Source organism: Astyanax mexicanus, chromosome 17 (assembly GCF_023375975.1).
Source record: "Astyanax mexicanus isolate ESR-SI-001 chromosome 17, AstMex3_surface, whole genome shotgun sequence".
In the NCBI taxonomy this organism is placed as follows: Eukaryota; Metazoa; Chordata; class Actinopteri; order Characiformes; family Acestrorhamphidae; genus Astyanax; species Astyanax mexicanus.
Window position 1 is genome coordinate 3182383 of NC_064424.1, and position 24035 is coordinate 3206417.

The following is a 24035-nucleotide window of genomic DNA, read 5'->3' on the forward strand; positions in this document are numbered from 1 at the left end:
CAGTATAAAATGTGACACGACCTCCTGTTTTTATTCAGACCTGCCTGGACCTGCTGGAATCTACATGGACTAACATGAAAAGCCTCAAAGCGAAGTTCAGGAAGACTGATGTGAGTATCTGAGCTCAGCTCTCTGCTCTGTTCATGAGAATTCAGTGAGGTCATAATTGTGAGATCGGGTTCCTCTGTGATGAGCAGTTGGATATAGTGGATATAGACGCATATAGATGTATAGATGAAGTGTGGATTTATTTTGTAGCAAAGAAAAGGTGAAACTTGATGCATATAATAATAATTGATATATGAATTGAGTCGTCCTTTCTTTTTATAGTAATATTGTACATGGATGTGTGATGGATGGACTTTTTGTTATTCAGTAATATTACGGTCAATCTAATGTTTATAAGTTTAATTTTCTCACAATTTAACGGGTAAATTAGAAAAAAATGAAAATTGAGCTTAAAACCCTTATGAATTATTGTTTTTTTTATTTGTTGTAATTAAATAAATGGGTTTTCATAAATTTGTCCAATTTTCTAGTTTTACATTTCTGCCCCTCAAGTTGAATTTCAGGGGGGGAAACAATCTGGAAATTGAGTAATTGAGTAACTACATTTGTAGTTACTTTATGCTATGCTACTTTATATGACTAGGGCTGTACAATATGGCAAACATCTATAGCACAATATTTTTCTAAATGTTGGTCTTTTTGTTCCTAATATTTGTTCTTCATTTATAATTATTATTTACTACATTGTAGATTAATATTAAAGTCTTAAAAGCTTAAAAGAATGAACACACATGTAGTTAGGTAGTAAACAAAGCACTGATTTTGCTTTTTATAGGTTTATATTTGAGTAAAATAAACATTGTTGTTTTATTCTATAAACTACAGACAACATTTCTTTCAAATTCCCCCCAAAATATTGTCATTTAGAGCATTTATTTGCAGAAAGTGAGAAATGTCTGAAATAATGCAAAGAAAACAAGTTAATATTCATAAAGTTTTAAGAGTTCAGAAATCAATATTTGGTGGAATAACCCTGGTGGTTTTTAATCTCAGTTTTTTTTCATGCGTCTTGACATCATGTTCTCCTCCACCAGTCTTACACACTGCTTTATGCTGCTTTACTCCTGCTGCAAAAATTCAAGCAGTTCAGTTTGGTGGTTTGATGGTTTGTGATCATCCATCTTCCTCTTGATTATATTCCAGAGGTTTTCAATTTGGTAAAATCAAAGAAACTCATTATTTTTAAGTGCTCTTTTATTTTTCCAGAGCTGTATCTTCTATATAATTTGCATGCAAGTACTAAATATTTACAACATATGCAAAATATTTGATTTCTTTTGCATTGTTCTAGAAAAAGCTGATTTCTTGCAGTTTGAGTGCCTAAACATTGAGAAAGACTAGACATATTAAACCTTTAGTCCTCTGATAAACTGTTATTCCTGATGTTACACTTCTTGTGATTCTTCTTGTGTTGCAGTTCAAGGCTAGTCTGTATTGTTTCACAATGAATCTTTACAGAGGCTTAATGTCTCAATGCAAAGCAAAACAGTACTGCAGTGCTCACAATGATTGAGTATGATGTACACTCCCACAGTATTATACGAAATACTTTAGCAGCCTTAAGTTTGTTTAAAGCAGCATTGTGTCTGATTGTGTTTTATATGTAGGTTAGAAGAATACAGTAGGGGGTGTGTCTTCTTCACAGCTGTCATTATGCAATTCCAGGTGATGCAGATTTCAAAGATTTATAAAAACCCATCAATTATAAGCCTTGGGTTCCTTAAAGCATCTGTCAGACCCTGTGATTGGGAAGTCTAATAATTGGCACCCACTATGCAGGAAAAGGCTATAATAATAAAGCTGGTGTTTCAGGTGCCTTTTGTGCATTCAGTCTGGTTCCTTTTTAGTCTAAACTGTGGTTTATTCAGAGACCAAACACTGGTTCAAATATGACCGGGAGTTCTAGTAACGCTCGATCCAGCATCCGTTCATGGTTAAAGTCCCGCCCTTTAACAAAAAGAGCCAATCGGCTTGCTGCTTACACTCCTCGATGAGGAGATCTGCGCAAGCGCAGCAGACAGAACAAGCAATACAATTAACTGAACTGACTGAAGGAGAATTCACATTGTTCATATTCCATTATTTCATATTTCCTTAAAGTAGATTATATCTGCCAAATATATAGTTTAGTATATTTTACTTTGACCTTTGTGTGCTTTATCATCACAATAGTGTATTGACTTCTGAAAAAAAAACATGTTGACAAATCCTGTATATATACAGCTCTGAAAAAAATTAACCAAACTTTTCATAGTTCCCTTTTCCTCTTTTAGTTTTTTTCCCCTGTAACTTTAAAAGATGAACATAAAAGATGAAAGAACAACTAAATATTGAGCAAATTATTTTTGATAATTATTTTAAAAAATTTTAGTTAATTTTTTTACATTATGCTTTTTGGAAATCTCAGAAGCCTATTTTTTTTTACTTACTTAGTGGAAAACGGGTATTTTGGCTGGGTTCTTAGATACTAAACATATGGCTAAACTACACTTTTTTTTTAAAGAGACAGTACAGATTAATGCCAGACTTCAAAGAAACAGTGTGTGAAATGTGTGTGAGAGACAGGGCAGTAGCTACGACATGCTTACAGCATTAAATACCCCAAAAAAAGTAGCTAAAATGCTAATGCGCAGCCAGACTCTGTGAAAAGAGTGAATCCTGCTGGACACTGGTGCCAAAAAGGGGGTAGAATGATTTATATGTTAAATAGAATTAACATGTTAAAGTGTCCAGAATAATTGTGTTAGTGTGTTAATTATGAAAATGTTTCTAGAATTTCCCCTCGGGGATCAATAAAGTATCTATCTATCTATCTATCTATCTATCTATCTATCTATCTATCTATCTATCTATCTATCTATCTATCTATCTATCTATCTATCTATCTATCTATCTATCGTATCTATCGTATCTATCGTATCTATCTATCGTATCTATGTATCTATCTATGTATCTATGTATCTATCTATGTATCTATGTATCTATCTATCTATCTATCTATGTATCTATCTATCTATCGTATCTATCTATCGTATCTATCTATCGTATCGTATCTATCGTATCTATCGTATCTATCGTATCTATCTATCGTATCTATGTATCTATCTATGTATCTATGTATCTATCTATGTATCTATGTATCTATCTATCTATCTATCTATGTATCTATCTATCTATCGTATCTATCTATCTATCTATCTATCGTATCTATCGTATCTATCGTATCTATCTATCGTATCTATGTATCTATCTATGTATCTATGTATCTATCTATGTATCTATGTATCTATCTATCTATCTATCTATGTATCTATCTATCTATCGTATCTATCTATCGTATCTATCTATCGTATCGTATCTATCGTATCTATCGTATCTATCGTATCTATCTATGTATCTATGTATCTATCTATGTATCTATGTATCTATCTATCTATCTATCGTATCTATCTATCGTATCTATCGTATCTATCTATCGTATCTATCGTATCTATCTATCGTATCTATCTATCGTATCTATCTATCGTATCTATCGTATCTATCGTATCTATCTATCGTATCTATCTATCGTATCTATCTATCGTATCTATCTATCGTATCTATCTATCGTATCTATCTATCGTATCTATCTATCGTATCTATCTATCGTATCTATGTATCTATCTATGTATCTATGTATCTATCTATGTATCTATGTATCTATGTATCTATCTATGTATCTATCTATCGTATCTATCTATCGTATCTATCTATCGTATCTATCTATCGTATCTATCTATCGTATCTATCTATCGTATCTATCGTATCTATCTATCGTATCTATGTATCTATCTATCGTATCTATGTATCTATCTATGTATCTATGTATCTATCTATCTATCTATCTATGTATCTATCTATCTATCTATCTATGTATCTATCTATGTATCTATCTATCTATCGTATCTATCTATCGTATCTATCTATCGTATCTATCTATCGTATCTATCTATCGTATCTATCGTATCTATCTATCGTATCTATGTATCTATCTATGTATCTATCTATGTATCTATCGTATCTATCTATCGTATCTATGTATCTATCTATGTATCTATGTATCTATGTATGTATCTATGTATCTATGTATCTATCTATGTATCTATGTATCTATGTATGTATCTATGTATCTATGTATCTATCTATGTATCTATGTATCTATGTATCTATCTATCTATCTATCTATCTATGTATCTATCGTATCTATCTATCGTATCTATCTATCGTATCTATCTATCGTATCTATCTATCTAACAGCACAAAAATGTGTGTTCACATATACAGTACCAGTCAAAAGTTTGGACACACCTTAAATTCAGTGTTTTTTCAGTATTTAAAAAAATCTGCATGTTTTATATTTTAGATTCTTCAAAGTATGAGAGTTTTATACATCTCTGCTGGATTTTCTCAGTCAGTTTTATGAGGTAGAGTCTCCTGGAATTCAGGCTTTCAGTTAACAGCTGTGCTGAACTCATCAAGAGTTAATTACTTGAATTTCTTGCCTCTTAATAAAGTGTTTGAGAGCATCAGTTAAAGTAAAGTAGTGAAGAGGTAGAGTTACAGGTGTACAGTGAATAGTGAATATTTCAGTAATGTTCTAATCCAGATTATGAGAAGCAACGACTACACAACTAAATAAAGAAAAAAATGACTTTAAGAAGAAAAAATGAAGGTCGGTCAAGAAAAGAAGAATTTCATGTACTTTGAAAGTTTCCTCAAGTGTACCTGCCTCCTGCTGCTGAGCAGTTTTGAGAGAGATGTGTGTAATAACTGAGTCATGGCTGGGAGTGACTGTTCTCTGGCTGGGAATTTCTGCTGTGAACAGTCTGAGGAGGAAGTGTCTGGCTTCCACTGGGCATGATTCAGCACTCATCTCACAAACCATAATGGAGGGTCATCACTCCCAGTCTGCTGTGGAGGAATTTGTTGGGCTGAGAGTTTAAGCGCTCATAAATGCCAGATCTTCTCCCTCTGAGCTGAGCTAAAGGGTAAGGAGTGTTGTGAGAGAGGAGATCAGGCCACAGAACAAAGTAAAACAGGTTTTTTTGCCTGTGGTTAGACATGAAAGAATATTTACTGCGTTTTTTGTATTATAAGGTGCACTTAAAATTGTTTAATTTTCCCAAAAATGGTCAGTGCTCCTTATAATCCGGTGCTTCTGATGTATGAATTATACCAGTCAGGTATTAAGGAGCAGTACAGAGTTATACAGGAGTTTCAGTTTAGTTCTCCAGCACTAAGACAGTATTAAGCAGTATTAGCATTAGCCGCTAACCACAGCCCTAAGCTCTAGGTCTTTCCCCATTCAGAGCTGAGTATATCAGACTGTAGTCTGCGTGTTTTCCATGTTAAAACAAGCTACGAGGGACGAAACCACTAGCTAATATCGCACTGGCTTACCAAAACCCTCAGAGTTCCTCAGTGTAGCAGTTAGCCGCTAATGCTAATGCTGCTGCACCCAGCCTTAGTGTAAATCTGAAGTGATTTACTCACCTAAATAAACAGTTTTCAGGAGAGAAATCTGTGTTGATTCACATCCAGCACTCATTTGACATTAAAAGAAAATTACAGTTTTGTTTACTAAGCTTAGTTTAGCTAAATTTGGAGAAAAACATGATGACATCCCTGTTCCTTACTAGTGTCACATAATGTGCCTCATAATCCAGTGCGCCATATAGTGGGAAAGATACGGTACGGTACTAGGGGTCTGATAAAATATCAATATTGCAATATATTGTATTGGTTTTGTTTGCAATACAATATCAATACGTGGCATCAAATATATATATATATATATTTTGAAACATAAGAGCTCCCCACAATCACGCAGACTAGCTTTGACCTTATAGCGATCATGTATCATATGTATATTACAATATATGGCTATTGCGATGATATATTGTATCGATCTGATCGTATGACATCTTCATGTAGTGTCATATGGATATATTTATTGAAACATAGATGCACAAAACTCTAAATCCTAAGATTCACCCTCTGTTACACTTACTAAAGTTACTGCTTCACTGCTTTACTGAAGTTACGCTACTCATGATAACGATGGTACTTACTGTACAATATATGGAAATAAGTTTTTTTTTATATTTACTGCGGCTGCTAAAAAAGCCTTCATTGCAATCTGTTCAAAATGAAAATGTGCTGTGCTGTGAACGTCTGTGGCGACCTTTGGTATTTGGTTAGTTTAAGCGTCTGAATGGTGGGTTTTTGACAGATTTTGGGCAGGCTATTTTTACTTGGCTTTTTAACCCGTGTCTTAGTCAACATCTCCGGTGGAGCTTTAGCTCGTGGTAAAATCTCACTCTCTGCTTTTCTCCATCAGTCCAGAGAAACTCAGCAGAAGCTCTAAACGTGAGACTTAAACACTGAGAATATGTTTAAATGTATAATGAGCTGATAGACAATCAGTATATGGGTGTTGTCTTGTCCCATATCTGGAGTGTTTACACGTTATTGGAGACAATATATAGATTTAGCAGTAGTGATGGGCTGATCCACTTTTTTTAGTTTCGATCTGATTGTGATATAAAACTGCCGATACCGATACAAATACGTATACAAGGTTTTTTTTTAGTTTTTGCATTCGCATTTTGCATTTGCAAAAGTCATTTATTTGACACATTTTATGTGCAAACACACACTAGTTTTTTCTTCCAAATTAAATATATAAATTGCAAAACTAAAACATCTTCTGTAGCAGAAAACATTCTAGTTTGTTATACAAAACAATACGATTGGCTGCATGATCTGAAATCTCCCTATAATCAACATTTTTTGTAGCAAAAAGCTAATGTTTAATGTATGCTAATGTACATTTATTTTTTTATGTTACGGAGGGTTTATTGTCCAGCTCAAACTGCAGACTGCAATATGGATCAATAAGTGGATCAGCCATGCTTGCCCGATTATATTGCTTTTATCTCTGTTTAGCATTACTATTGCAGTGTACACATGTGCAATAGTCACAGGAAATACAAGGGTGTATGCAGTGTTAACATTTAAAAAAATGTTTTGGTACTTGATGCAAAGAAATTATTGATTAGATCGCACTAATACAATTTATTTTACTTCAATAATTGATACACAGATTGCAATTATTATCATGATGACATTTTGGATCAATGGCATCTAGTAAAATATAAGATAAAATTCCTGTACAAAATATGGCAATGTCAATATTTTTCAATATCATGCAATCCTATGCTGGCGATTAATTAGAATTACAGTTTAAATGCAATTTTCAAAATGGAGTAATCAGGATTTTACATACAGACATTTTATCTGTTTAACCTTAAATAATCCGAAAACGCTCCTCATTTCTGAAGTGTTTATCCGTGTCTTACCTTAGTTACCGGCGCCTCCCACAGACTAACCCGCGCATATTTTATAAACATTCAGTCCGAGGGCTGAACTCGTACAGAAAGAAAGTTCCAGCACTTTCTACACAAACACCTGGTGGGATAAAGCATATATTTATCTAGAAATAAATTCTACAATTTCTAAAAACTGCAGCGTCATCGCTCTCTGGTGAGGATCCATGATTTATTGTGGAAAACACTCTAATAATCTCTCCTCCTTTATTAAGTTTCTTCTGTGACTTGTTTAGTGCACAATTTATTTATTTTTAGTCATAAACCCAAAGCGTTCTGAATTATAATCCAGTGTACGTCAGTGTGTGAGTAACTCTGAGCTGTGCCTACATGAGATCAGCGCGTGAAATCAACACATGAATGGGCTTGTTAAAAATGTTTTAAATCATTGAATCACTCAATGAGTCGACTCAACCCAACCCAAAGCGTTTTTTTTTTTTAACATGTAAACCTAGTTTTGAACCATTTCTTTGTCATCTGTAGTTAGATTTTTAGTAAAAAAAAAAAAAATAGATTATAATCGAAAATCATTTTTTTTTTTGTGCAAAAATTTAAGTGCACTAATCTGCATGATTTAAATGTTGGGTTGAAGGTTGTGTTGGGAGTTTGTTGAGCAGCGTTTGTTAACCTGAAGCCTTATCTGTCCATTTTTTCAGTGGTGTGCAGTGAGGCCCTTCTAACCCTTCAGAGAAGGGGTGACAATAGGTCCATGTAAATCATTATGTATATATATATATATACTATAAGCATATATTTTATAAATTAACTAAAATAAAAAAACAGCAACTAATTCAAAGCATTAGCCTGTGTTTTTCAGTTGCTATAGGACTCTTATCTGATTGACAGCTGTTCTAACCAATCGAATCTTTTTTTAAATGGCTCCTCCCACCTTGTGTCTGCGTGACCCTTCTCCTGATTTTTTTTTGAAGGGTGTACTAATGAGTCTATTAGCAAAGTCATAGGACAGTTTAACCAATCAGGTTCATGATTTTCGCTATGGGGGCGGGGCTATGACTGTTTAACCCCTTCTCAGCAGTGCTGGGCTGAAGGGTCTACACGTTGCTTATTGTAAAGCGGAGCTCATGCTGGATTAGTTCAATAGTTAGCGAACAGATATTTTGTGTCATATCATATTAAAAAGCATTTTTAAAGGCTGTTCTTTAGGGGTGGGCGATATGGCTCTAAAATAATATCACGATATTTCAGGGTATTTTTGCGATAACGATATACTTGGCGATATAGAAAAACTAAAATAATTCATTCATTTCAGGAATATAGTATAATAGTATAACAGTATAATCATAATGTGGCAAAATAAATAATATAGCATTAAATAATATAATGCAGCAAATAATATTGCAGAATATTTAGTGCATGCATATAAACTGCAAAACTAAAACAATTATACAATAAATACACCTAAAGCTTCACGGTAAATAATAGACTACTTTTAAGACAGAACAGCCCTATTATCACGATATGGATTTTTAATATGATATTTCTGTGTTACGATATATTGTATACGATATAATATTGCCCACCCCTAGAGTTCTTTAATGTGAAACTAATTCACAATAATAGGCCGTCTGGCTGGTGAGGTTTTGTGTGTACTTAATGTTTTGGCTGACGTGGTGTGACGATACTGTAGGCATATAAATGACTGATCCTTGTTGAATGGCTGTACTTCTAGGCAAATTAAGCACTGATTGTTGGTTCTATTGTATACTTTTGTCATTACTAGCTGTATTTGTGGGCTGTTGATGTGTACTATGTCCCTATAGCTAAGTTAAGACAGAGACTATGTAGTTATTGTAATATTGTAAGAGTTAAAGCAGTGGGTTGGTTGGTGGAAGGTTGTGCTGCAGTGCACAGGATGACGTGCTTTCTTTGTATGATCCATTGTATGAGTTAAGTGGAGCACCAGACCACAATGAGTGTGTTTATAAGAGGCAGCCCTGTAATCGTCCCTCCCCATCAGATTCACAGTCTGGCCTGGGGGAGGACGATTTGTATAATATAAAATCACACTGTAATAAAGTTTTTAGAGTTCGGATATCATTAGCAGCACTCTGATTCATTTTATTTCTCTTTATAAATACGGTTTAAGGCAGTATGGAGGCGTTTAGTGGTTAGCACTTTCACCTCCCATCACTGGGGTTCAAGTCTTGGGTTCAAGTCCCTATCTGGGTGGAGTGTCCATGTTATGACTGGGTTTCCACTAGGAGTGTATCGCCATATCGTATCGTACACAGTAATATCGCTAACATTTTTTAATATCGTGAACGACGATATTATACCATGAAATATGGTGCCATATCACCCACCTCTAATTTATCACATCAGGGTTCTACTTTTTTGCTGTATTAGTAAAAAAAAAAAAATTCACACTGTTCTCAATATTTCTCATTAAATATCTACTAGATTATAGAGATTATATCTGTCCAGTATCATTTATTTTACTTTAATCCTGGATATATGGAGATATTTCTAGAGCATTATTAATATTATGACACTCTGGATCATTGACTTCTGTTAAAAATCTGAAAGAATTCTTGTATTTCTTTAAATATCTCAGTTAGGGCTGTGCTGTATCATATTATATGCAATAATAAAATAAAATTTTAATTTTGGTGCAGTAGTATGTTCTTGAAATGTATATATTTTTTAATGTTTAAGAGTATCGTTATCGTGAAAATTTAAAATAAAATTGAAATATTGTGATATTATTTTAAGGCCATATCGCCCACCCCTAGTTTCCTCCCATTTCCTCCTATCAGGCGAATTGCAAAATCTAAATTAAAATAAAAAATGAAATACTTCTAGTTCTAGTTTCTCCAGCACTAAGGCTGGAGCAGCATTAGCATTAACCACTAACCGCGCTTAGCAATAGCACTTTCGCCATTCAGAGGTGAGTATATTGGCCTGTAGCCTGTAGTATGTTTACTGTGTTGAAACAAGCTACGTTGGACGAACCGCTAAAAGCTAATATCACCCTGGCTTACCAGAACACTCAGGGTTCCTCAGTGTAGCGCTATCGGCATTGCTACCGGTTAGCCGCTAATGCTAATGCTGCTGCACCCAGCCTGAAAATCTGGGAATCTAAGCTTACTCTAGATAAACAGAAGCACTTTACTCTCCCAAATAAACAGTTTTCAGGAGAGAAATTTGTGTAGATTAACATCCAGCACTCAGAAAATGTATATTTTAAGAAATACAGTTTTGTTTACTCAACTTAGTTAGCCCACCTCCAAAATTAGAAGGAAAACATGGCGACACCCCTGTTCCTTACTAGTGTCACACAATGCGCCTTATAATCTGTTGCGCCTTATGCATTAAAGTAACCAAAAAATGTTTATTGACGTTTGTTGATAGCGCATTTTATAATCCGGTATGATTTATAGTGCGAAAAATACATACACTATATATTTCTCAAACAATTTTGTTGTCTTCAAAAGGGTATAATTGCCATGTTAATTGTTACACTATTCTATTAGCATTATTCTATTAGTTCAGTGGCTTTTAATGGTCTTAAAATGACAATAATAATATTGTTTATCACAATAATTTCTGGGACAATATATCGTCCAATATATATCCTTATTGTGACAGGTCTACGTGGATTTTATCATTTTTTCATTACATACTGTGTGCAAAATTAGAGCAATTTAATTGGATGTACTATGGTACATTAAAAAAAGGAAAATAATGCAATATAAAAAATAATATGATCATAATGAATTAATGCTTTTTTAAATAATTGTATTCTACTAATGCATTAAATATTGTGTACCTTGAACCTTTCTTAAAATATTGTGATTTTCTATATATTTTTATCATATCGCCCAGCCCTAAGTAAATTGACCACAGTGGTAAACCTTTTAATCTTTATGGAAAATGTCAGTGATTTTTTTTTTTTTTACTGAACCTGTAATTTCTGTAGAATATATATTTACAGGCTCTTTTTGAGGATTGTGTGGAGCAGACAGTACCAGTAGTGACAGATGCTCCTTTTGTAACAGCGTGGTTGCTTGGTAACAATCTTAACAAGATTTAAGTTTAGAAATGAATCCGCCCACTACAGTCTAAAGAGTGGAGATCAAAGAAACTCTGTGATCTTATGTTTGATTCTTATGCAAATCAGATGCGTTTTATTTAAACAAACAATTTCTACATGTTATTTATTGAATATATTCAATACTCTGTAGTTCTACATAAGTACAGACTATGGTTGTGTTTGTGTTTCTCTGTGTACTTTATTATTATTCTCCTCCTTATTCAATACTCAGAACCCACAGGATAGGAAACCAAGTCACTATTTTGACTTTTGACTTAGTGTCTCATAACAGAGCATCTCAAAATAATGACTTACTGTTGTAAAATAACGAATTATATCTTAAAATAATAAAATATTATCTCAAAATAATGAGATGGTATCTCAAAGTAGTGACTTTTTGTCTCAAAATAATAAAAAAAATATTATCGCAAAATGATCTTAAAATAATGACTAACTTAAAATAATTACTTACCATCTTAAAAATGACAGTATCTAAAAATAACTAATAACTATCTTAAAATAATGACTTAAAATCTAAAAATGAGTATCCCAATATAGGACTTACAACCACAAAATGACTGTTTTAAAATAACGACTTATATCTCAAAATAATAAAATATTATCTCAAAATAATGAGATGGTATCTCAAAGTAGCGACTTACTGTCTCAAAATAATGAAATATTATTTCAAAATATTCTTAAAATAATGACTTACCATCTAAAAATAGTGATGGTATTTTAAAATAACAACATACTATTGAACATATAGTGTCTCCCACTCTTTTATATTATAATTATATATCTATTTTTACTTATTTACTTATATTTATATATCTATTCCTCCCCCACACCACTGCACCTTGTTTCTGTCTCATGTATGTCTATTTGTGTCCCTGCTGTATTGTGCACATAGTGTCTCCCATTCTCCTTTATTATATCTATTATCTGTACTTGCTGTAAAATTGGGAAGGAGAGTAACGTAATTTCAATTCTCTGTATGTCCTGTACATATGCAGTATTGACAATAAAACTACTTGACTATCTGAATTTAATGATTGTATCTCAAAATAACGACCTAATGTTGTTTTACAATAATAAAATTATCTCAAAATAATGAGTATCTTAATATAATGACTTACATTCTCAAAAAACAATGACTGACTAACTTAAAATAATGACTTAACATCTAAAACAAATAAAGTGTCTTCAAATAAGACTTATAACCACAAAATAATGACTTACTGTTTTAAAATAACGACTTATATCTCAAAATAATAAAATATTATCTAAAAATAATCTTAAAATATTGACTAGTCATCTAAAAATAGTGATGGTATTTTAAAATAACGACTTATGATCTCAATTACAACTTACTATCTGAAATGTAATGATTGTATCTCAAAATAACGACTTAATGTTTTAAAATAATGAAAGTATCTCAAAATAATGAGTATCTCAATATAATGACTTACTAACTGACTAAATTAAAATAATGACTTACCATCTAAAAAATGACTATCTTAAAATAATGACTTAACATCTGAAAATGAGGGAGTATCTCAATATAAGACTTACGACCACAAAATAATAACTTACTGTTTTAAAATAACGATTTAAATCTCAAAATAATGAGATGGTATCTAAAAGTAGTGAATTACTGTCTCAAAATAATGAAATATTATCTCAAATCTGCTCATTGAGCTCCATTGGCAACCAGTTGCTGCTCGCATCAAATTCAAAACTCTTACAATCGCCTACAAGGTGATGTCAGAACAGGCTCCTTCCTACCTGCACTCGCTCCTGAAGGCTTACGCTACCTCCCGGCCGCTGCGCTCCTCCAATGAACGTCGCCTCGCTTTACCAAACAAACATTCACACAAAGCAATCCAGACTGTTCTCATACAGAGTTCCCCAATGGTGGAACAAACTACCTTCTACTACCAGATCAGGAGAATCTCTCACTATCTTTAATAAACTCCTGAAGACAGAGCTCTTCAAAGAGCACTTACTCTCCTAACACCTCTAACTAACTACCTTCTACTACCAGATCAGGAGAATCTCTCGCTATCTTTAATAAACTCCTGAAGACAGAGCTCTTCAAAGAGCACTTACTCTCCTAACACCTCTAACACACTAACTACTTCTAACCTCATTTCCTCCTTCCCCTCCTTCACTCCTCTATCCTATTATTCCCCTTTGTCCTCCTTTTATCCCTATCCAAAGATGTTTTTCCTTTAAACTTATTTTACATTGTACTTGACTATTGTAAGTCGCTTTGGACAAAAGCGTCTGCCAAATGTAATGTAATGTAATGTAATGTAATGTAATGTAAAGTATCTCAAAATAACTAACCGCTATTTTAAATTAATGACTTAACATCTAAAAATGAGGGAGTATCTCAATATGAGACTTACGACCACAAAATAATGACTTACTGTTTTAAAATAACGACTTTTATCTCAAAACTAATGAGATGGTATCTAAAAGTAGTGAATTACTGTCTCAAAATAATGAAATATTATCTTAAAATAATCTTAAAATAATGACTCACCATCTGGAAATAGTGATGGTATTTTAAAATAAGAACTTACTATCTGAAATTAATGATTGTATCTCAAAATAACGACTTAATGTTTTAAAATAATTAAATTATTACAAAATAATGAGTATCTCAATACAATGACTTACATTCTCAAAAAAAATGACAAAATTAAAATAATGACTTACCATCTAAAAAATTTCAGTATCTCAAAATAACTATTGACTATCTTAAAATAATGACTTAACATCTGAAAATGAGAGAGTATCTCAATATAAGATTTACGACCACAAAATAATGACTTTCTGTTTTAAAATAACGACTTATATCTCAAAATAATAAAATATTATCTCAAAATTATGAGGTGGGATCTCAAAGTAGTGACTTACTGTCACAAAATAATGAAATATCTCAAAATAATCTTAAAATAATGAATCACCATCTGAAAATAGTGATGGTATTTTAGGTATAGGTATATTATTTACCTTTAGTGCTTCAAACATATTTATATGATGTTTCAAACTAAAAAATATCAGTAAATAAAGACTCAAAATTGTCCACAGAAAAAGTGTGAAACTACCTGATTTACTCAAACTAAAGCTATGTATGGTGTGCGCACTACTTTATATCGTTTTTATAATTTTTTTCTTGCACATTTTTATTAAGTAGTTATTTTATGCACAAAACATTTTTATTTATTTAGATTAAAAAGTTTACATTTTTGTATTTAGTTTTCTTTGTGTGTTCTGATTAAAATACTGAAAGGTATAGGCTGCTCTGAGTGTCAGGTTTTTAGTATCTACATGTGTCCTAGAGGTGTGATTATTGATTATCAAGATAAATAAATCTGTCTGATGCTGTTTCTCCATGTATTTTATCAAAGTAATAATTAACAAGACATGTAATGAACTCAAATCATCAATATTCTTATCCTTTCTTATAACTCAAACACTCTAGTCTAACCATTTATGAAAATATATCTTAGGTGTGAATATATTTAAAGTCTATACATTCAAAAATAAGTAAAAAGTAAAAAAAAAAAACAGGCGCTTGGTAAAATTTTGAGCAAAACATGACCAGTTCCAGGAAAATATAACAATTCTGTTTCTTTTTACATTTTAAATGATTGTATTTTTGAGCAGCCGTATGTCTTCTGGAGTAAAAGAGATCAGGGCATGTGTCTGTCTGATATAATTACTGTGTTATAAGACCTGAAAGAGGACAAAACACACCAAAACAGCCTAGGGTTTAAAGGGTTAAGGCCTCTGTAGATCGTGTGTCTCTCTGAGTGAATGTGAATGTGGTGTCTGAGTGTGAGAGTAAAGCTCGGCTGAAGGTCTGTAATTGAAGAGTTTTGCTCTGTGTGGTCCTAGTGCTGGACGATATGGGCAAAATTTATATCACGATATATTCCTTAAATTTCGGCCGATACGATATAATTTCGATATTGATATAAATACTTTGAAGGCCTCAGAAAACTGCTAAGAAGCCCTGCAATCCCTGCAGCACTGCAAATTTAAATTATTATATAACTGTGTATTTGCACTTTTTGTATTGCTGGCATCAGATACCCTCATTATATGCCCATCTGTCTGTCTGTCTGTCTGTCTGTCTGTCTGTCTGTCTGTCTGTCTGTCTGTCTGTCTGTCTGTCTGTCTGTCTGTCTGTACGTACTACTGTCTGAAAATTTTATTTAAGACTTTGAAACCTCCTTTCACAAAAACTTTAATACTTTAGAAATAAAAGTAGTCAAAATAAATGAATGCTCAATATTAGTTATATAGCATATAGCAAAATAATAGCAAAATAATAACATGACATCCCTGTCAAATATAAGCCTATATAACTATTACCAATAAAAATAACTTTAAATTACAACAGAGGCAGAGCTTCTTATTCTTTGTGAAGAAATTTAACAGATTAAAACAAGTGTTTCAACTAGGATACAATTGTATAGAATACAAGAAGCCTTTATATACATAAAAGCAACAAGATTTTCCCGTCAAATAAACAAACCTACAGGCTTTATCAACTATGAATAACTTAGTTACAACATAAGCTATAAAAGTGCTTCAGTCAGTATAAGAAACATATTGTATGTAGTGGAGTTGCTTGAAGTGGTGGAACAGATCAGATGTATTAACATTACCGCTGCTGGTCGGCTGCACTCTCCGGCACAATTTGCAGCAAAGCGGCAAGGGAGCGGACCCGCGGCCGAGCGAGGGGACCCGCGGCCGGCCTCGAGGACCCGCGGCCGAGCGAGCGGACCCGCGGCCGGCCTCGAGGATCCGGGGCCGACCGAATCGAGTCTACCTTAGCCTTGGATCCGCTCGTCCCGGCTCCGTTTGGCTCCAGCGCGAGACATATGTGCTGCGTAGCGAAGCGGACCCGAGCCTAGCCATTTTAACCTAGCCTTGCCTAGCCTAGCCTATTTGGCTACGTGCCTGTGTGGTTACGTCATCACGCACTGACGTAGCCCAGCTACGGGGGCTGAATGTGTTGAGCTCTGGGGCGAGCTGACGCCAGTAAAAAACGCCTGTCCGTGATTCTAATACATATCGATATACCACAAAACTGATATCACCGTTATTGAAACATTTCTTATCGCGATAAATCAGGATCAAGAGACAGGAAATATCCTCCTGATTATATTTTAGGTCTAAAACGCTTTAAGAATGTCTTCTGAGGCCAGACGCTCATTCTTGGGCAGAACAGAAGATTAGGAGGTCTAGTATAAATTATATAAATAGTATAAATAGTTGTGATCTCTATCTGTTGCCAAGTGGATCTTGTAATGCAGGTTTTATGGCTGTAAGTTTTACATGTTGCATGAAATTGAGGCATATATATATATATATTGCTGTAACCAGAACAGAGCTGTTGGAACATCTGTTGGTTATTAGGCTGCTTGTTTAAGTAGGACCTTTTCCAGGGTCTCTGCTTCTATGAAGTTCTTTATAGACTGATATTTTACAGAACTATCTTAAATTAATGATTTACCGTCTAAAATATTGTGACATTATCTCAAAAAAATTACTTACTATCAATATTGAGAAAGTATTTTAAAATAATGACTTATTATCTCAAAATAACGACTTACTATCTAAAAAAATTGAGACAGTATCACAAAATAACTACCTACAATTTTAAAATAATGACTTGCTATCAATATTGAGAAAGTATTTCAAAATAATGAGATATGATCTTCAAATAATGATTTACTATCTCAAAATAACGACTTTCTATCTCAAAACAATGACTGACTATCTTAATAATAAAGACTTAAGACCTCAAAATAACTACTTTATATCTCAAAATAATGACTTACTATCTAAAAATAATGACTTATCATCAGAATAATGATAGTATCTTAAAATAACGACTTACTATCTTAAAATAACGACTTACAATCTTAAAATAACGACTTACAATCTTAAAATAATAACTTACAAACTTAAAATAATAACTTAAAAACTTAAAATAACGACTTACAATCTTAAAATAATAACTTACAAACTTAAAATAATAACTTACAAACTTAAAATAACGACTTACAATCTTAAAATAATAACTTACGATCTTAAAATAACGACTTACGGTCTTAAAATAACGACTTACTATCTTAAAATAATAACTTACGATCTTAAAATAACGACTTACGGTCTTAAAATAACGACTTACTATCTTAAAATAATAACTTACAAACTTAAAATAATAACTTACAAACTTAAAATAACGACTTACAATCTTAAAATAATAACTTACGATCTTAAAATAACGACTTACGGTCTTAAAATAACGACTTACTATCTTAAAATAATAACTTACGATCTTAAAATAACGACTTACGGTCTTAAAATAACGACTTACTATCTTAAAATAATAACTTACAATCTTAAAATAATAACTTACAAACTTAAAATAATAACTTACAAACTTAAAATAACGACTTACTATCTTAAAATAATAACTTACGATCTTAAAATAACGACTTACGGTCTTAAAATAACGACTTACTATCTTAAAATTATAACTTACAATCTTAAAATAATAACTTACAATCTTAAAATAACGACTTACTATCTCAAAAATAAAGACTTATTCTCAAAATAACAACTTCTAACTATCTAAAAACAATGACTGACTATCTTAAAATATTGACTTACCATCTAAGAATAATGAGATACTATCTCAAAATAACGACTTACTAGAATCACAACTAAAAAAATCATAAGTAAAAAAAAAAACAGACGCTTGGTAAAATTTTGAACAAAACATGATCAGTTCCAGGAAAATGTATGTAATGTATGTAATTTAGTATCTATATACTAAATAACACGTTTATTTTATTTTGTTAAAGTGGTACATTCTCGAAAAATGCTGAAATGTGTCCCAGAATGCATTGCAAGTCTCACTACTATGCAACAGACTGCCGAACAAACAAAGCCTCCAGGGTTGCCAGATTGTTACATTGGCTTCCAGACAGATAAAACCAAGTCACTGGGTAAAACGTGTTTCAAATTCGCCAAAATGCAGAAAATACCACCCAAAACAAAACAGCTGATGTTCAGCATATCAACAATATATTTATTTCAGCATGATCTTAAATAAAATACTTTTTTCCTAAACAAAATTAATTACAAAAACTGTACTAAAATGGTCAACCTTTTGACTACCTCCAACTTTTTTTAAGTAAAGTAAATATCGTTTCTTAATGAAATGCATTTTTAATGTGCATGCCTGAAATGGTCATTGAGTGCAGAGAGGAGCTTTGCTGTATTCTGCACACATCTCAAGTCGTAGTGTGTGTAGTGTGTGTGGTTAGTGTGGTGTGTAGTGTGTGTGTGTGTGTGGTAAAATGAGAAGTGTTTATTTTGCTGTACATGAACTTGTATGTGGGTCATGTATCTGGAGAGCGGTTGCTGTGGTCTGTGGAGGGAATGTCTGAGGGTTTTATACGTTCTGTATCAGGTCCAGACAGCAGCTGATTGGCTCATCCATCATCATACACTGGTAACAGAGCTCTGATACTGTTAGCTGTGATTGGTTGATCCAAAAGTTTGTGGACACTCTTTCTAATGAATGCCTTTATTGCTGACTGTTTTGTTATATTTCCGTTTATTTGTCCCTACTACTCAGAATCTGGTTTTGGGGCACCGACTGGACCAACGGTCTAAATCGCTGCCACTATAAACGGGAGATCACTGGTTTGAATCCCGGTCATGCAGCTTGCCATCAGCTGCCAGAGCCCTGAGAGAGCACAGTTGGTCTTCTTGCTCTTTCTCTGGGTGGGTACAGTACAGTGGATGGTGCTCTTCTCCTTCCCCTCATCACTCCTAGGGTGATGAGGATCAGCACAAGGCTGCGTCTGTGAGCTGATGTATCAGAACTGAGTCGCTGCGCTTTCCTCCGAACTACAGCATCAGCAGCAGTTCAAAAAGAGGCGGGGTCTGACTTCACATGTGTTGGAGGAGGCGTGTGCTAGTCTTCCCCCACCCACCCTGGCAGCTGAATGGGTGGGACAATTGATTTAGTTAAATTTGGGGGAAAAAATCTGGTTATAAGTGTAGGCCTGTACAATATGACCAAAAATTCATATCCTGATAATGATACATCACTTTATAGCACATTTTCTATTCATTCAGTAAATTCCTAATATAATTCTAAAATAAATTTTAACATTTATTTATTTTTCATAAAATAACACATTTTATTTTTTTAAATATTGAATTAACACTCAAAGTAAATGTATGTTTTCATATTAGATTTTTTTTAATCCACCTTAAATGGTGAAATAGACAGCTTATATATAGAGGCTTCAGCATTTAAGGTGGAATGACAAAATGAAATGAAGGGTTAAATCTTAAAGGGTTGTCCCAATTCTTAGGAATTCTTAGGGAAGGATTTTAGTCATTTCGCTTAGTAAATAAAATAAAATAAATTCTGTTCCTAAAGGAAGGGTTTCACTAAAAACAAGCGTAATCCAATTTCTTATTTTGTACCCTTAGCCCTTAAGTCTTTTAGTAAACTTTTAAAACTTAGTTTGACCTCCAAAATACCAAATGCTAGTGCATTAATGCTGTATCTTCAAGCCATAGACTGTGTGTAGAGCTGGACAGAGCATCGTCTCTCAAAAGTGAAACCACCACAGGTCCGGCGCCCCCTGCTGTTCGGTTTCAGAAAGCTGTGTAACCCCACCCATCCCCATAGGTTTCAATGGCAAAACAGACAACTTTCAATCACATTTTTTTCTAATATACTGTAATTCTACCTCCATTATTTAAATGTAACAGCTAGTGTACCCTCTGCTTATATTGTTACATTTTTATATCCCCACAAAATTCATTTTTAAAACGTTATTCAGCTCTATTCAAAAAAGGTGTGGTTATTGTAAAAGGGCTGATTATGGACGGGACCAATAACAGACCGTCAGCTCCGCTCCGCCCCGCTCTGCAGCCTGTGACCTCGAGGCAGCCCTCAGGGGCGGGGTTATTTAAATGAGTAGGCTGTCTCTCCACTGTGTTTCTTCCTCCTCTGGGCTCTACTGCGCAGAATCGGGTGTCAGGATCGCCAACATGGCGGAAGATTTTGGCTTCGTTTTTATTGAATGAATGGGAACAGCGACACGACGTCCATCTTTTTTCACAGTCTCTGCTCCAAGCTTAGTCATTCTGTATCCTAAATTAATTCACAGTGAACACATTCAGGCGATTAGTGAGAAAAGTGTGATGTATTTGAATACAGCTCCTGGTAAAAGGCCAGCAGGAGCAGTGGATCGTTTTTGCTCAGACCTGGTTAAGAGAACACTGCAGGAATTTTATATATCTCTCTATAGATGAGCTGTTCTTCAGTATTAAATTAATTACTAATTGCTGGCGGGAGGTTTAATATGAAACCCTGTTCATTAAACTTCGCTGAGTTTTAATTAGCATTTTCTTCAGTGCTCACCTCGCTGCCCTGTGGCGTGATCTTGTCACCTCCAGACTCCCACACGATTACAGCTCTTCCCACTCGGTGTGCTATCATGTCTACAGCAATTAATTAGAGCACTTAACCCAAACCCCAGCTGCCTACACTCAGCCTCCAGCACACTGACACATTTAAGAAATCGGTGTTAAACTGCCCCAGCGAGGAATGACTTTACACTTCCTTGTAATACAGGTTTTATTACAAGGTAAGGCGACATATTATGCAAAAAATCTCCTCTTGGGTCTCTCTGTCCTTATAAACACTCTAATCACCAAAAAAATCTATTTATACGTTTTCTGTGAATCAGCTAAAAGAGTTATAAGAGGTATAAGGAATCATTTGATTCTATGAGCCATTTGGATGCTCCTCCCCTATTGTGACATCACAATAAACAATTAATTTATCTAAGAAACCTGCGTAGAACCAAACCTCCCCACCACCAAAGCCACACCCACAAGATCAGTTGGTTAAAAACCTCAGACAGTACACATCAGGATTAGCCAGCAGACTTTGTCTGAGGGAGGGATCTATACCTACCCTTTGTGGCAAGTCAGCAGATAAGGAAGATATAAGCATTTTTTGTGCTTCAATCTCAGTTAAGCATAAACTAGCTTGTTCCTGTTTTGCTGTTTAGCACAAGCTAAAGCTAATGTGTGGTAATGTGTTAATGCGTAAACATGAGGTGTAGCCAGCATCAGCTTATTTGCATAAAAGTGACTTAAAATACCTTAAAAGACTCATTCTGAAAGGAACTGAAATGGGTGAGAATAGAGCTGGTGAGATCTTTTTATCTTTATTTCAGAGTGATTTTGTGTAAAAAAACAAAAACAAAAAAAAACTCCTAATCATTACATTTTCACGCGATTAAATGATCTGAACTTTCTACTCCTTACATTTTAAAAACAGCCCCATTACTCCTATTTCAGTTCAGCTGGTTTTCATTCCGGGTTCTCATCGTTCAATAAAACCTCTATCCAGATAAATCTATCCATCCAGATAGAGTGAATCTGATGGTATATTGACATATACCATTCTGACTCCCTATTGGTTTATACTGTGATTAATCACACCTGCACACATCCCTGAAGTGCAAAACAAATTAACATGTCAGAAAACAAAATTGCAAAAATGAAAACAAATTTACATACGAAAAATGGTTACATAAAAAAAAAAAGAATTACCAAAGAAAAAACTATTTTACTATATATTTTTTTAATTGCCCCCACATGCCCCCTTTCTGAAGACGTACAATAAAATAATCCCTAAAGTTAACCAGTTAATCATCAGCAGCAGTTAGTTGTCCCAATTCTTAGGAGGTGGATTTCACCAGTTTTTCTTATAGTTAACTCTGTACTAAGGGGAAGGGTTACACTTAAAAAAGAAGAGCTAAAGGTACAAAAGAGAAGTTGGATTGGGCTGAAGTCTTCTAGTGAACTTTTAAAACTTAGTTTGATCTCTAAAATACCAAATTCTAGAGCATTAATGCTGTATCTTCAAGCTTAGTCATTCTGTATCCTAAATTCATTCACAGTGAACACATTCAGGCATTTAGTGAGAATTAGTGAGAAAAGTGTGATGTATTTGAACACTGAAATCGCAGTTTGTAAAAGTGTTTCATTTCTGGTAAAAGTGTTTTTTGCGTATTGCAAATTTGTTTTAATTTTGTAAATTAGTTTTTCTGAAATGTAATGTTTTTTTGCCCATGTAAAATATTTTTTTTATCTTTGGTGATTTTGTTTTCTTTTAATGTAATTTATTTTTTCATATGTAGATTTGTTTTAATTATTGTAATTTAGTTTTCGATCATGTTAATTTGTTGTGAACTTCAGGGCCACCGTAATTATGGCTTTTAGAAAAATGTGTTTTGGGAAGAGGATGGGGGTTACACTGTAGGACTCTGTGGGCATGGTCTAAGCCAGGGGTGCCCAAAGTAGGTATTTTAGAAATAGAATGAAAGTTGGCCCGCTGTTAAGCTTTTTTTTTTTATAATGTGAGATTCAAAGTTTGAACGCTAGGTGTCGAAACGGGCCAAAGAGTCTAAAAGCGGAGAGAGTGCGCAGTTCTAGCGCAGAAAAACAGGCCAAAGAGTCTAAAAGCAGAGAGAGTGCGCATTTCTAGCGCAGAAAAACTGTCCAAAGAGTCTAAATGCGGAGAGTGTGCGCATTTCTAGCGCAGAAAAACTGCCCAAAGAGTCTAAAAGCGGAGAGAGTGCTCAGTTCTAGCGCAGAAAAACAAGCCAAAGAGTCTAAAAGCAGAGAGAGTGCGCTGTTCTAGCGCAGAAAAACGGGCTAAAGAGTCTAAAAGCGGAGAGAGTGCTCAGTTCTAGCGCAGAAAAACAAGCCAAAGAGTCTAAAAGCAGAGAGAGTGCGCAGTTCTAGCGCAGAAAAACGGGCCAAAGAGTCTTAAAGCGAAGAGAGTGCGCAGTTTTAGCACAGAAAAGGGCAAATGAGTAAAAAGGTTGTATTATTTAAAGTGGTATATTTCATTATTTGTTTTATTACAGAGTCTGTGGCCCGTGACTTCAAATATACTTCTCCTTCTGGCCCCCAACAAAAAAAGTTTGGACACCCCTGGTCTAAGCTTTTGTTTTTTAATGGCTTTACTTTTTGTCTTTACATTACTTTTACTTTTATACTTTAAAAGTACTTTTAGGTACTTATTTCTTCAGGCCTGTTAGAGAACACTACACTACATTGGTTACAAAGAGCACAAGCCTGACCCACAACCCCCTCCCCCCCCGTTCTGCCACCGGGCCGCTAGCCGCTAATTCCCCTCTATCCTTTGTCCTGGATTGACACCCTGACTAAGCACTGCCTCTCGCCGCTCGGGCCGTAAGGGGAGTGGACCTTTGGCTCGGCCGGCTGAGAACATGCCCGCGCTCTGTCAGAGAGGGAGATGCATGCGTCATAAATAGCCGCTCGTAATGACGGGGACAGGTGTGCATAAATTAGCATTTTCTGAAGCCAACGTGTGTGTA

The 24035-nt window shown here is 34.2% G+C and overlaps 1 protein-coding gene across 6 annotated transcripts in view; it reads left to right on the top strand.

Moving 5' to 3' along the window:
* rai14 (retinoic acid induced 14) overlaps positions 1–24035 on the top strand; it is a 109606-nt gene that overhangs the window by 2262 nt on the left and 83309 nt on the right. For all 6 annotated transcript variants that reach the window (XM_022666541.2, XM_022666545.2, XM_022666543.2 and 3 more), the window contains exon 2: positions 39–110. In XM_022666541.2, coding sequence (XP_022522262.2) covers positions 75–110 — 36 coding nt within the window. In that variant the 5' untranslated portion in view covers positions 39–74. The remainder of the gene's footprint in view (positions 1–38; positions 111–24035) is intronic.